At 37.9% G+C, this 16,371-nt stretch overlaps 1 protein-coding gene across 1 annotated transcript in view; it reads left to right on the top strand.

Moving 5' to 3' along the window:
• The window catches only part of THSD7B (thrombospondin type 1 domain containing 7B), a 1,129,969-nt gene that overhangs the window by 673,431 nt on the left and 440,167 nt on the right, over window positions 1–16,371 (top strand). Inside the window, exon 12 of the mRNA XM_055123230.1 lies at window positions 530–633. Within this exon, the coding sequence (XP_054979205.1) occupies window positions 530–633 (104 nt within the window). The remainder of the gene's footprint in view (window positions 1–529; window positions 634–16,371) is intronic.

Raw genomic sequence — 16,371 nt, 5'->3', positions numbered from 1 at the left:
CCTTGAGAAAAGATAGTTTTCCAAGGCCACCATCTCCTTTTTACTCAGTATAGCCTTTTAAGATGTTTGAGCTATTCTAAAGTCCTAGGAAATACCTTACAAAACATTTGCAGTAGAAGATCAAGTATGAATGTTTGCACCTGAGATTTTCACATGTTCAGTTTAATTCTTTAATGGGAAATATGTTTTTCTTTTATTGCTCTTTTAACAACTCTATATTTATAAAGAAATTATTTTTATATTATATCTGTGATAATTTTTTATTTTTGTGTGGCCCTATGAACTAAGATATGTGTGCATTGTTTATACATTTCAAAACACTAAATCATGCTATTGCCCATGAAGTGGACAGAATGGACTATTGTCATTCCTCCTATTTCCCATGCTGCATTTTATGACACTGATTTCATATTCCTCCTATTAAATTGCTGACTGTACATTTTTAGATTTCAGATTATTCTATTTTCAGCATTTTTAAAGTATGTGTGTCATGGTGATATCGCTAGTCATTTGTTCTTTGTTATCACAGGTGGAAGCCCCAGAAATGGAGCCCTTGTTACTTGGTGCCAGAGTCTGTCAGGCAGGGAATTTTGGGTAGCAGTGAGGCATGTGGAAAGGGAGTGCAAACAAGAGGTAAGTGGCTTTTAAAATAGTTTTCATATTGAAATGTAAAATTAAAATGATCTTTATAAAATGACTAGGGATTATATTATTCATTTTCATTGAATTTTAAGTAGGGTTGGTTTTAATTAATGTTGATATTTGACCATTTTTAGAGCACCTGAGGACTAATATAATGCAAACAAATACCTATTTTTCAGTCATCAGCACACCACAATGGTAATGTTGTTGATGATTTCTGGATATTAGCTGAGCAATGAGGGATCATTTAACAGTACACATTGCACTTTTAAAGCACTTATTAAATTATTTGCTGAATAAAACATGGGTGAAATAATCATTTGACTAATCTTAATAGTAATGATCTAACTATAACTGTCACCTAAATTTTTAATATGTGCTCTGTAAATGAAATACATAGAAAGAAACTATTTACAATTTTGAAAGACATTGTGAACACGTTTTGGAATATGAGAAGTGCTCTTGTCATCAGTATCTCAATGCATATTGAAATCTTAGAAAAGCACCTGGAGATGTATCAAACTGCTCACTTTTCTGTTTCACTCATAAACCAGATGCAGGGATATGACTCTTGATAAAAAATAAAAAGTGCTTCATCCTTAAAACATGATGACTTTGTCACTATATGTTTATAACCCAATTAGATCTGGTGGGATAAACTGCATTACAGTGATTTCACAATTCTCTTAAAGGACATATTTAAAATTAAATGATTAAATGTCACTTTCCTTGCTTAGGTTATAGTAGATACCAAGATCACTCGTTCTAGCCAGCAATGTGACTTTCTTTTTCTCATTGATTCAGAAGCATAGGAAATCCAACATGACTGGGGCATAGTATTACTATCTTGTTCAGTAGAATAATTGTTTTGTTTCTAATGAAAATCATTTTGTTCTTTAGAATTAAGACCTATTTGTAAGCAGAGCCTAAGTTTGACAGAAATCAAGGAATTTTCTAATGACTACTTAGGGATAATGTACCATTGCTGTTTCTACCCTTCCATCCCTGGACCTGTGAATCCCGGCTAGAGGAGAAAAACAGCACTATGCCCTGGGCACTGATATGTGGATTCAGAGCATATGCAACCTTCTAGGAAATGTTGCCCTGGTCCTTAAGGATATTTCAACCTTGTCGTTTTTGTAACTGAATCTTTATAATAACCTTCTGCCTTATTAGCTATTTCACAATGTGGAGACCATGGTATTGCAGGAGAAATCTGGAGCATTATACGATTTGTTTGCCGTGGTGTAGTTGATCAGAAGTGTGGTATGGAATAACATGACGGTAGCGGAAGCATTCTTTAAGTCTAGGTATCTTACTATTGGCAGAAAGCATTGTATGCAGAAAGGAAATTTTACATTCAGAATAAGATTGTCTCAATATAAATATAAAACTAACAATCTTTTTGTGAGATTGCTCTAATGGAATCGCCCTGTTCTTTCTTCTGTGGCTCTTTGTTCCTCTGTCTCCTGGGGCCCAGGCCTGGCCGGGGTGGGGGGCGCTGTCTGGGGGGCAGAGCCCAGCCGCTGGCCCACAGGCGCGGGATGCCCCCAACGCATGCCGAGCATATGGGCCAGGGAAGCAGTCACAGAGATGCAGGGGCCAGCCTGGGGGATCCCCAGGGTACGTCACGAGTCCAGCACCCTGAGGAGCGCCCGTGGCAGCTGCAGAAGGCCAGGCATAGGGTCCTGGGAGTGGTGGAACAACGATACTTGTATATTTAGAGTCTACATTTCACCTTATTATTCTCTTAGCACATAGGTCTTTTTTTTTTAGGTTTCTAAAATTGCACGGCTTGCTGACATAGCCACAAGCCTCATACAATAAACGAACGCATTCAAAATATTTAAAAATCCAACGAAAGCCCCCTGGGAATAGTCCGCCGCCTCCGCTGCCCAGATGGAGGGCAGAGCAAATGGGCCCCTTCTGGGAACCAGTGAGAGGTGGTCAGAGCTGTGGCCCATTCTCCCTGCACCCGAGCCCTCCCACTGTGGCCTTGCTCATCGTCCCTTGGTGCAGGGAGGAGTATGTTATGGAAGCAGGATGGCCATGTCATGTGCTCTCTCCTGTTTGTCTTGGGTGGGGTGTCTTGAGTGCTTGTAGTCGTGGCACTTGCCCGGGCTCCCAGGATCGGAGGCAGATGGCAGCCCCCAAGCCTTGCACCCTGCACATCAAGACCATGACACCTAGCCCTCCCGTCCAGGCCCCTGTGCCAGCGCATGAGTGATGTGACTCTCGGGGGTCTGCTGTGACTGGCACCTTTGCAGCCAGGTCTTGTGGCCCTGAGTCCCTTGTCTCCAATTCTCGGCTGCTCCCATGTGCCTTGGCCTGTTGGCAGCAATGCTAGCTGAGGCCCTGTGACTGGCTTCCCCAGAGCCATATCAACTCTGATTTGGGTGTACACTCACACCCAAATCAGCTGATTAGCTTAGGTGGGAAGTTTCCACACCAGCGCAGAGCATTTACCTAAAGCATCCACTGTAGCCAAATTGGATGTGTGAAATATTATCTGTTGAATAAAATGGATTTCATTAAATTAGGAATTGTGATGGTAATTGAGTCATTATTGTTTGACTAAGATAATCATACCTCTTGGTGAGCCCATCATGCTACTGAGAGTATCCTCCCCCACGGGCAGAGCCTGGCAAGCTACCAGGGCATGTTGATATGCCAAAAACAGTAGATAGGTCTCATTCCCCTGACCCTGAAAGAGCTTCCAATCATTGGGAAAGATGAGTAAGGAGAGGCTGCTAAAATCTCAGGGCTGAGTGTAATAGAGACGTTACTGGTGCCCGTTCGAGTAAACCAATGAGCAAGGGGATGACAGTGACAGTGATACAGTAATCATAGAAGCTGATGTAACTTGTTAATAACTTGAGCAAGTATACTATATCATGGACTCAGTGATTTTTGATAACTGACTACTGGGAATTTTGACAGCTAGTGGTGTTCAAAGCCAGATCACCATTGGGTAGTAGATGCTGTTTGCTCCTTGCATCACCTCCATTTCTGCCATCATCGCAGCTTTGTTCATAACCTCTTGTGATGGCAGGGATGACTGGAGTAAGGTCATTGCCTTCCTTAGGGAAGGTATTTTTTTTTCTTTTTATCAACTTTGACTGTCAAAATCCTCTTTTGTGAGGTCAATCTTTGCTAAGCATGTGCATACAGAACACAGATATGTTTCCATTTTACCTATTCAGAGTTTTGTCTACGTACTACTGTCTTATGTATTTCTTTGTCACAAAATTTCCAATAATGTTTCCTTCCTGCCCCTGACAATCTACAAAAAAAATAGTAAGTATTATAAGTTATCTCTGCTGTGTATTTATTGTGAAAGTAGTAACATAGGTCTCCCATATTTATTGAAAAATTTCAGGTTGAAACAACTTCATTTAGTTTACCTTGCTTTCCTAACTTTCACTTTGTTTTGAACTTCAGAGTTTCTTTTAGCTTAATCCATCTATGAATTGCATGTAGAAAGTATGTATTCCTTGTATTCTTTTTGATATGCTTTTCCGTTTTCCTTTGAAAAGAACCTTTATAATTTATAATCCATTATAGTCCCCATACCATAATACAGTGGTTTTACCCTATGTGTTTATCATTACTATACCATGGGGCTGACCTGGGTAGGATCCCTGGCATCCATATAGTCCCTTGAGCACCATTAGGAATAATTCCTGAGCACAGAGCCTGAGCATTCACCATGTGTGCCCCCCCAAAAAAAATAAACAAAAAAGAATATGGACAATTGTGGTTCCATTGCTCTCGTTGGCTCATTCTTCAAAGTCACTCAGGCATTTTTTCTGACTAGACTCTTATTTGAATCTGAATAAAGGTGAGATGGTGGCTCAGCTTTTATGGTAAATGAAAATATAGAAGGAATGCACTTCATTCTACCATTCTTTGACAAAACTTCCCCTTAAAGTGGAGAACCTAATATCTGAAAAATAAAAATAAAGATAAAAAAGCAGTGAAAATGTTGCATTCTTTGAAGGGGGATAAATTTGTCTATGGGTTGATATGGGCTCGATGAATTTGTCAGTAGCTTTCTCTAAGAACTTTGCTCTTATTCATATGTTTGTGAGTATATTCTAGTAAAGCACAGAGGTAAGTATCAATGAAACAGTATTTTAAAATGACAAACAAGTCATTGAAGATCAAAGTAATCATAAAATATCCCTGAATTTCATGAAATCTCTTTTGTATTATTTTTACTCTTTTGTATTTATTTAAGTTTGTGAGTATCCAAAGAGGCCACTCCCTAATCATTGTCAAATCTTTTTGTTTCACATTTTTTAATAATTTATTTATTTTCAATTAGTGAATCAATGTGAGGGTACAGTTACAGATTTATACATTTTTGTGCTCATGTTTCCCCCATACAAAGTTCGAGAGAACCCATTCCTTCACCAGTGCCCATTCTCTACCACCAGTAAAACCAGCATCTCTCCCCCACTCTCCCTAGTCCCATACCCCACTTGTTTCTTCTTTAATTGGTTTTTGTTGCCTTGAGACCACTGTTTGTTCATAAAATAGTCTTGATAGAATCTATTTATTTTTTGTTGTTATTCAGTGATCTCTTAAGAAAAAGGTGGCTGTTAGGGAAAAATTTTTAAAACAAAATAATTTCTTGATTACCAAAATTAAAAGAAATGGGTAGGAAAGTTATTGAAAAGGTTAGTTAAAAGTTCTAAATGTGGGTGCTGGGGAAATAGCATAGAGGGTAGCCGGATGTGACCTCAAAAAGGAAAATTTATAAGAGAAAGAAACTTATCAATTTGGGGGCAATTGTCCTTCATGCTCACAAGTTACCAACATGGCCATGGGCTACACAATGGGAAAACTGATCTACAGAGTTGAAACTGGGATTGGGGTATGGACCTTGGGAAACTTCGGAGAGGGAGAGTAGTCATGGATTTAGTATTGCAAGTATGTGGTTTTTTTTTAATTTTATTTTTTTATTGAATCACCTTGTGGAAAGTTACAAAAGTTTCAGGTTTAAGTCTCAGTTATACAATGCTCAAACACCCATCCCTTCACCAGTGCACATATTCCACCACCAAGAATCACGGTATACCTCCCCCTTTCCCCCAACCTCCCCAGGCCCCCACCACGCATGTGTAACTGGTAAATTTCAATTTACTTTCACTTTACTTTGATTACATTCAATATTTCAACAAAAATTTCACTATCATTGATTTGCAGTTCCTCCCCCCTAAAGTCGACCTGCTGAAAAGAAAGCATTTGGTAATTTGTTTTCCATTGCTGAAAATGAAGAGATATGAGGTCAGGAGGCCGCACTAGCAGCCACACAGTTTTGGATTTCTGTATTTCAGTATTTTACTAAGTCCAGAGAAATATCTGCCAGAAATCGCAACATTGTGAGCTTGTATCTCTCAGCTACTTTATATTCCACATATGAGTGTGATCTTTCTATGTCTGTCTCTTTCTTTCTGACTCATTTCACTCAGCATGATACTTTCCATGTTGATCCACTTATATGCAAATATCATGACTTCATGTTTTCTGACAGCTATGTAGTATTCCATTGTGTAAATATACCAGAGTTTCTTTAGCCAATCATCTGTTTTTGGGCACTCTGGTTTTTTCCATATTGTGGTTATTGTAAACAGAGCTGCAATGAACATAGAAATGCAGATGTCATCTCTACTATACCTTTTTGCCTCTCTGGGATATATTCCCAGGAGTGGTATTGCTGGGTCAAATGGGAGCTCAATTTCTAACTTTTTGAGAATCGTCCATATTGTTTTCCAAAACGGCTGAACCAGTCAGCATTCCCAACAGCAGTGAAGGAGAGTCCCTTTCTCCCCTCATCCACGCCAGCACCGGTGGCTTTTGTTTTTGGGGATGTGGGCCAGTCTCTGTGGTGTGAGATATATCTCATTGTTTTGATCTGCATCTCCCTGATGATTAGTAATGTTGAACATTTTCTCATGTGCCTCTCAGCCATTCGGATTTCTTTGGGAAAGTTTCTGTTCATTTCATCACCCCACTTTTTTTTCAATGTGGATAATTATTTATTTATTTATTTATTATTTCAAATTAATTTATTTTGTAATTAGTGAATCAAAGTGAGGGTAAAGTTACAGATTTATACATTTTCTTGCTTGTTTGCTTCTAATACAATGTTTGAAAATAGATCCCTTCACCAGTGCCCATTCATCACCCCACTTTTTGATCGGGTTGGCAGTTTTCTTCTTGTGGAGTTCAACCAGTGCATTGTATATCCTTGTTATCAACCCTTTATTGGATGGGTACTGCATAAATATCCTTTCCCAATCTGTAGATTGTCTTTGTATTTTGGTCACTGTTTCTTTTGAAGTGCAGAAGCTTCTTAGTTTGAGATAGTCCCATTTATTTATCTCTGTTTTCACTTGCTTGGCCAGTGGCGTGACAGCTTTGATGATACTGTTGGCTTCAATGTCATGGAGGGTTTTGCCGACCTTGTATTAAATGTACCTTACGGATTCTGGTGTGATGTTGAGGTCTTTAATCCATTTTGATCTGACTTTTGTACATGGTGATAGGTGGAGGTCTAAGCCCATTTTTTTGCATGTAGTCGTCCAGTTTTGCCAGCACAATTTGTTAAACATGCTTTTCTTGCTCCACTTCACATTTCTTGCTCCTTTATCAAAGATTAGATGATCATATATTTGTGGTGTGTGTTAGAGTATTCAACCCTGTTCCATTGGTCTGCAGCTCTGCCTTTGTTCTAGTATCACGCTGTTTTAATGACTACTGCTGTGTTGTAGAGTTGGAAGTTGGGGAGGTTGATTCCTCCCAATTTCTTTTTCCCAAGAATTGCTTTAGCTATTCATGGGGGCTTATTGTTCCATATGAATTTCAGGAGTGCTTGCTCCATTTCTTTGAAGAATGTCAGGGGTATCCCTATAGGGATCGCATTGAATTTGTACAATGCTTTGGGGAGAATTGCCATTTTGACAATATTAATTCTTCCAATCCATGAGCAGGGGATGTCTTTCCATTTCCTTGAGTCCCGTTTTATTTCCTGAAGTAGCGTTTTGTAGTTTTCATTATACAAGTCCTTTACCTCCTTTGTTAAGCTGATTCTGAGGTACTTGATTTTTTTAAGGCACAATTGTGAACGGGATTGCTTTTCTTATGTCACTTTCTTCTCTCTCATTATTTGCATATAGGAAAGCCATGGACTTTTGGGTATTGATTCTATAGCCTGCAACTTTACTATACGAGTCTATTGTTTCTAGAGTTTCTTGGTAGAGGTTTTAGGGTCCTCTAGGTATAGTATCATATCATCTGTGAGTAGTGAGAGCTTAATTTCTTCCTTTCCTATCAGAATTCCCTTAATATCTTTTTCTTGCCTAATTGCTATTGCAAGTACTTCCAGTACTATATTGAACAGAAGTGGAGAGAGTGGGCATCCTTGTCTTTCCCTGTTCTCAGAGGGAAGGCTCTTAGTTTTTCCCCATTGAGGACAATGCTTGCCATAGGCTTGTGATAAATGGCTTTGACTATATTGAGAAATGTCCCTTCTATGCCCATTTTGGCGAGTGTTTTCATCATAAATGCATGCTGGATCTTGTCAAATGGTTTCTCTGCATCTATTGATATGATTATATGATTTTTATCTTTTCTTTTGTTGATTTTCCCCTTAAAATGGCTTTAGCTGCGTCCCACAGGTTCTGGTAGCTCGTGTCTTTATTCTCATTTGTTTCTAGGTACCTTCTGATTTCTTCCTTGATTTCCTTCCTGACCCACTCATTGTTCAATATCGAGCTATTTAATTTCCAGGTTTTTGATTTGATTTTCTGCATCTGTCCATGATTAACTTTTATTTTCAGTGCATCATGGTCTGAAAAGATAGCTGGTACAATGTCTATCTTGTTGATTCTGTTGAGGTATGTTGTGTGGCCCAGCGCATGGTCTATTCTGGAAAATGTTCCATGTGCACTGGAAAAGAATGTGTATTCCTTTTTTGGGGGATATAGAGCCCTGTATAGATCTATTAGCCCTCTCTCTTCTATTTCTTCCTTCAAAGCCAGTATTTCCTTGGTGAGTTTTAATCTTCTTGATCTGTCCAGAGGAGAAAGTGCGAAGTTGAACTCTCCAACTACTATTGTGTTGCTCACAATGTCCTTCTCAAGGTCTCTTAACAGCTGTTGTAGGTATTTAGCTGGTCCCTCATTGGGTGCGTAGACATTTAGGAGTGTGATTTCTTCCTGCTGTACATATCCCGTGATTAATAAAAGGTGGCCTTCACTATCCCTTTTTCAACCTGAAGTCTATGTTGTCCGATACTAGTAAAGCCACCCCAGCTTTCTTGAGGGAGTTGTTTGCTTGCAGGATTGTTTTCCATCCTTTGACTTTGAGTCTGTGTTTGTTCTGGCTATTGAGATGTGTTTCTTGCAGGCAGCAGAATGTTGGGTTCAGTCTCTGAATCCATTTTGCCAGTCTGTGTCTCTTCATTGGTGAATTTAGACCATTGACATTAAGGGAGATTATTGTTTTGGGATTTTGTGCCATCTTTGTGTAAGGGTTTGTTGTGCTTGTACTGGTTGTTCTTGTCTTACAATAGCCCCTTTAGTGCTTCTTTTCGGTTTGGTTTTGAGTCTATGAAGTTCCTGATCTGTTGTTTATCCCCATAGTAGTGTATGATTCCTTTGAGTTTGAATGAGAGTTTGGCCGGATAAAGTATTCTTGGTGAAGCGTTGATTTCATTGAGTTTTTTCACTATATCCCACCATTGCCTTTGGGCTTGGAGGGTTTCCTCTGATAGATCTGCTGTGAATCTAAGGGGTGCTCCTTTGTATGCAATTTCCTTCTTGGGCCTTGCTGCTTGCAGCATTGTGTCTCTCTGGATGACGTCCATCATTGTAACTATGATATGTCTTGGGGATTTTCTGTTATGATCTCTTTTAGCTGGCACCCTTCGGGCACCTTGAATCTGGATGCCCGCATTGTCCAGCTGTGGGAAGTTTTCCGCAATGATTTGTTTGACTATGTCTTTTTCGTTGGGGTTGGTTCCCTGTGGTTCTGGTAGTCCAATGATTCTAACATTGTTCCTCTTGAAATCATCCCCTACGACTCTGATTCTGGCCAGAGCTATTTTGAGGTCTCTTGCCATGGTTTGTTGTTGCCTGTAGGCCTCTTGCAGCTCATCTTCAAGCATACTGATTCTGTCTTCGGCTGCAGTCATCCCATTTTTGAGGGCAGCCAGAGAGTTTTTGATTTCATGTACGGAATCCTTCATTTCTTTTTGAAGGTTTTTTATTTCTGCTCTCATTTCTTCCCGTATTTTGTCGGCTGTCTGTTGTATTGTTTCCGCCAGGTCCTCCTTGAAGTTGTCCATCTTTGCATTGAGTTCATTGAACATGTTGAGGATTTCAACTCTGAATTCTTTATCAGAGAGGTCAAGTTTGCAGGAAACGCCCATTGAGTTTTCTGGACTCTTTTGATCGTTCTCTGCTTGCAATGGGGATTTTCGCTGTTTCTTCCTATGATGTTGTGGTGGTATGAAAGAGGACCCTTGAAGATGAGTATCCCTGTTTCCTCTTGTTGCGAAAAAGGGTTGTGGATAGGCTCAGTCAATAGTGGTTGCCTTTTTATTTCCCCCTTGTAGAACCTGGTATCCCACTGAGATGTTCCTTGAATTCTTCTGTGAAGTAGGTTTATTGTCCTACTGCTTGCGAATAGCTAGGATGTTAGTCTTGGATATGATGAAAGAGGCCACCTCCACTTTTCTTAGGCCACGCCCCCTGACGATTAGGCCACACCCCTTTCCCACAACCCAACAGCAGTCAAGGGGCTGGAGTCGGTGTTCTGGCCACTCGGCCGGCAGTCCAGAGGGGAGAGAAGCCCGGGATGCTCAGGGCCGCGGAGCAGGCTGAGTATTGCAAGTATGTTTATATGAAACCATCATTTTCAGTATTCTAAATCTCAGTATTTCAGTCAATAATTTTTTTTAAAAATTACTTTATGCTGAAGGATGTAAATAATATTAGTATGTATTTGATATTTTATTAGATTTTTCTTTACTTCATACACTCAATATTTTATTTCCTAAGTTTTCAATGTGGTTTATATTTTAAATTGATTTCTATAACTTTCCAAATTTATATAAATTATATTAATTTAAATTGCATTTATATAAAACAGAGACAAGTAACACATTACATAAATTGAATTTAGAGAAATCCATTCATTTTTGTAGATCTAAATTTCTGAATGAAAATTGTTCTCTGTGATGTCTCCATGATGAGAAAATTAGAGATTAAGATGATAACCCGCCATCAGCTCATCAAGGAACTTCTGTCTGGAAAACACAGTAATGCAGCAAAACACATATTTTTTAAATAATGAAGTCATTATGACTGTCAATAAAATATCAAAACAGCCAATCAGTTACTGATGTTATTCTTTCTGATGCCAAGGTTTCTTGCATTTGAAATGATGAAGAGAATATCTTTGGCTGATTGGACTTTTCATTCTCCACTTATAGTCAGTCATAGTTTTTCATGTGCATCCTCTTTCATTTTCTCTGCATTGATTAAGTGTGCAGTGAGGGCCAGAGAGATGATATAGGGGTTAAGACTCATGTTCCAGATGTTCCCTGGAGCATTGAAAGGTATAGCTCTTGAGGCTCTGAGGCCTTGATGTTGGGTATGATCTTAAGATCCCTGTGCTTGGTGATTCTAAGAACCTCAGTGACAAATCAGCATTGCATCCTTAGGAGACATTCAATGGTGTGTAGAGAATTGTTAGGAGGAGACTTGGACCCTCTGAGCACCACATAGGAGTCTCCTCACTAAAAGAAGTCATGTCAGTATCTTCAGAGAGTAAAACATGTATGTTAAAAATCTGAGTAATAGTTGCTGGAGTGATAGGATAGCAAGTGGGGAGCCCCGTAGTTCCTTTTGCAGTATTCATATAGCCCCTCAAGTTCTGCCAAGATTCATCAAGCCAGGAGTAAGCCCTGAACACAACCAGAAGTGGTGCTCCCTAAAACAACAAAAGTCAGATCAAAATGGATTTAAGACCTCAACATCAGACCACAAACCATAAGGTACATTGAAGACAAGGTCGGCAAAACCCACCACGATATTGAAGATAAAGGTATCTTCAAAGATGACACGGAACTAAGCAATCTAGTAAAAACAGAGATCAACAAATGGGACTACATTAAACTAAAAAGCTTCTGCACCACAAAAGATACAGTGACCAGAATACAAAGACTATCTATAGAATGGGAAAGGATATTTACACAATACCCATCAGATAAGGGGTTAATATCAATGTTCAAAGCACTGGTTGAACTCTACAAGAAGAAAACATCCAACCCCATCAAAAAATGGGGCGAAGAAATGAACAGAAACTTTCCCAAGGAAGAGATACAAATGGCCAAAAGGCACATGAAAAAGTGCTCTGCATCACTAATCATCAGGGAGATGCAGATCAAAACAACCATGAGATACCACCTCACATCACAGAGACTAGCACACATCCAAAAGAACAAAAGCAACCACTGTTGGAGAGGATGTGGGGAGAAAGGGACCCTTCTATACACTGCTGGTGGGAATGCCAGCTAGTTCAGCCCTTTTGGAAAACAATATGGACGATTCTCAAAAAACTATAGGTTGAGCTCCCATTTGACCCAGCAATACCACTGCTGGGAATATATCCCAGAAAAGCCAAAAAGTATAGTCGAAGTGACATCTGCACTTATATGTTCATCGCAGCACTGTTTACAATAGCCAGAATCTGGAAAAAAACCCGAGTGCCCTAGAACAGATGACTGGTTGAAGAAACTCTGGTACATCTATACAATGGAATACTATGCAGCTGTTAGAAAATATGAGGTCATGACGTTTGCATATAAGTGGATCAGCATGGAAAGTATCATGCTAAGTGAAATGAGTCAGAAAGAGAGAGACAGACATAGAAAGATTGCACTCATCTGTGGAATATAGAATAATAGACTATAAGACTAACGCCCAAGAATAGTAGAAATAAGTACCAGGAGGTTGTCTCCATGGCTTGGAGGCTGGTCTCTCATTCTGGGTAACTCAGGGAAGGGACCACCAAGTAAAATGTGGTCGGAGGTCATGTGGGGGAAGGGTGATGCGGGCCGAATATAGACTAGAGACTGAACACAATGGCCACTCAACACCTTTATTGCAAACCACAACACCTAATCAGAGAGAGAGAACAAAAGGGAAGACCCTGCCATAGTGGCAGTGTGGGGTGGGGGGAGATGGGACTGGGGAGGGTGGGATGGACGCTGGGTTTACTGGTGGTGGAGAATGGGCACTGGTGAAGGGATGGGTTCTCGAACTTTGTATGGGGAAAACATGAGCACAAAAATGTATAAATCTGTAACTGTACCCTCACGTTGACTCACTAATTAAAAATAAACTAATAAAAAATAAAAAATAAAAAAATTTAAAAAAAATTTTAAAAAAATAGAAGCTAATTAAAAAAGAAAAAATCCTATGGTCAACACAGAGGTAGTCAAAGCCCATTCCACTTTCATTTTAGATACAGAGAGAGGGGAAAGAAATTTAGAGACTATTTATTTTTAAAGTAAAATGTTAACAAAAATGAGTTAACATTAATTATAAGTTGTGGATATTTCCAGATATTTTCAGGAATGTCTTGCACATGTGCAAATGTTTCTTCAAAGGCAAATATTTTTTATGCCAATTTTAAGCAGGCCTGACACAATTTATAATCCCAAATCAGGGCTTTAGGCTTTCTTACCTAATCAACAAACACATTCATATCTAAATTTTCACTTGCATTTTTCAGATAATATTTATAGGGATATAGATTCATGACCCCTATATTATTTGCATTAATGATAATCATTAAGACGGAGAGCAGATTTCTCACTGCATTTCTGACTTTAACACCTAAATGATGAAGTGCAAAACATTTTGGCTGCTGTTTGTTTGGCTTTTGGTACTGGGGCTTTATGAGCAGTGCTCAGGAGCTACTCTTGGTTCTGAGTAGTTCTCATCATTCCTTCCGGCTATATGTTCTGGGACTACTCGGTGCTACAGATCTAATCCAGGTCTCCAGTAAAAAGTTCATGCTCCAGTTATTTGAGTTATACATAAAGCCCGAGAATGCATTCATTTTGATTAATTTTGTTTGCTAAATATCACCCGATACTAGCATTATTGGTTATAAATATTTTTTCACTGATTTTATTGTTTAATTGTATTAAAAGAGTGAATTATAAAATTATTATAATATTGGTTATGGTTATAAATATTTTGAGTAACTTTTAAACATGTTAGATGTTTAATTTTTGAAAAGTGAAATTTAAAGAAAGATCATATTAGAATATAGAAATCAAATTTTCAGTTTAATGCAGCTCTAAAATGTTCTGAAATTTTAAACAGAAGAATGATTTTATAATACCATAAATGTTGATTTTGACTAGAGAATAAAATGTGGAATTTATGCAAAAAATTATATTTTTCTAAACTGAAAATAATTCTGGTCTGATGATTTTCATTTATTTTGCATGTTTAGATTTATCAGTTTCATGGTTTCATAGTTGCTGCAGGTAATATATACTCACTTCCACAAAATTCCATTTAAATTAAAAATAAATATTAAAGGAGATAAGCAACCTATGGCATTATGCTGTAGTAATACAATGTTAAAAGAAGTACACTCAGAAATTTTCTATCATGTCAACCTCTCTATTCTTTTTACATAATAACAAACAAAATGAAACTACCAAGTAACTAATCTTTCCACTTCTCTGCAGTTCATATTCCTAGCAGATATTTTTCTATTTAAAAGGGTATTAGACATGAATATGGTTAGGTTTTAAACACACACACACACATATACACATACACACCATTTTTCATTTGAAGAATGCAATCATTTGCTAAAACTAGGAGCAGTATTTTCTCTTTGACTACATGGTTCTTAGTTACAGAATCATCTTCCCTCTAGGAAAGCTAATATGAATATCAAAGTCTTCTGTAAACTTTGTAAGAGTAATAAGATTATGCTTCTCTTGTCTAATACTAGAGGACTAGAATGTAGTCTCTTTAAATGAGAATTCCTTAGCTCAGTTACAGAAGTCTTGGTATTCATTTCTGTTTAGCCCAGGGATCATTTTAGAGTAATATCAGATATCACTAATGTTTTAATATTTTTATTAGCATTTCTAAGGGAAACAAAAACTTCAATAATCTTTCTAGTAGGGCAAGAGGAGGAAGAGGCCTTCCTTTTTCTAGAGGCTCTAAAAATTAACATGAAACATCAAAACTCAGCCTCACCACAACTCAGAACTCAAACAGATATGAAATTTGCAATACAAATGTCTTCTTTGGGCATTCTTGTTTGAAGGATTCACGGGGTTTAACCAAAGAAGCCTTTTATCCCAGGTTAATAAGAAATGAGAATTTAAGAAATCCTTTTAGAGTCAATTAAACTGAACAGATACACAGGATGATCAAGCTTATAGCAAATGGTGAAAGTAAGAACTTAAAGTAGAATAGTTGAACTTCCCTAAGGCTTTGTGACTGCTATACTTCAAAAACATTTTGAAGGCTTATAAAAGAATACTAAATTTTGGAATGAAGTAGAATTAATATATGTAAAAACATTTTCAACAAAAAAAGTGAAACAGTCAAGTTTAAAGGTAGTACAGAAGTAGTAATAAACTATACTGATGAGAATGGATGACATTGACACCAAAAAAACTGACATAAGTAACGAAGTAAGAGAGGTACAATATTTGAGTATATTAGAATAATACAAAAAAAAGATTTATTTCGAACAGTGTATTTTAAAATTGCACTTGATACCAGTTCTTTCTTTAAAACACTGGGAAATAGTGAAACCTAATATTAGAAATGATCTGCTGTGATGGAAAGCTTCTTTATTTTAAAATGAGAAAATAATGGTTTTGCTGCTCACTAAAATATGAATTTAATCAGATTACTACAACTTTCTGTTCTCAGTGAGAAGATAATGATTTTGTGCTAGGCTAAAATACGAATTTAATCAGGCTGCTATACCTTTCTGTGCCTCAGTTTTTCAATCTATAATTCGGAAAATTACTCCACTTCCATAATGATGTTATTGAATTGCCTGATTTTAAGCTATACTACTAGGACCAGAAAAATAGTAAATGGGTTAAGGCACTCACCTCAGCTGACCCCCATTTTGATTCCAGCACTGCCCAGAGTACCACCAAGAGTGATATCTAACACAGAACCAGGAGCAAGCCCTTACCTCCACTGTCCAGTGTGACTTCAAAACCATATAAATAAATAAACTCTACTCTGAAGCCAAAGTGATCAAGAGAGCATTGTGTATAATAAGGAGAAGCTGACAGACTAGTGTATCTGAACTGAGATTGCAGTAATGAATCCTCAAATATATAGACAGCTAATCTATCTATGATAAAGAAGTTAATGCATGAAATAAAAAAACAGAAAAACAAAAAAACTAAAGCATCTTCAACAAATGATAATAGGAAATCTGGATACCAGTTATGAAAAATGAAAACAGCAATTCATATTTCACACCATTTACAAAAATCACTTCAAAGGGGATCAAAGGCCTTAAATTATACTTTAAACCTTAAAATGTATTGTGAAAGACATAAGCAAAACTCTTCTGATCTCAAAGGCATGCGTGTGGGTTCCATAAGCTGATCTCACTGGCAACTATAACACAAACAAATCTAAGCAA

The sequence above is a fragment of the Sorex araneus genome, chromosome X (genome assembly GCF_027595985.1).
Source record: "Sorex araneus isolate mSorAra2 chromosome X, mSorAra2.pri, whole genome shotgun sequence".
In the NCBI taxonomy this organism is placed as follows: Eukaryota; Metazoa; Chordata; class Mammalia; order Eulipotyphla; family Soricidae; genus Sorex; species Sorex araneus.
Note: the sequence above shows the minus strand (reverse complement) of the source record. Positions and strands in the feature narration are given on the sequence as shown.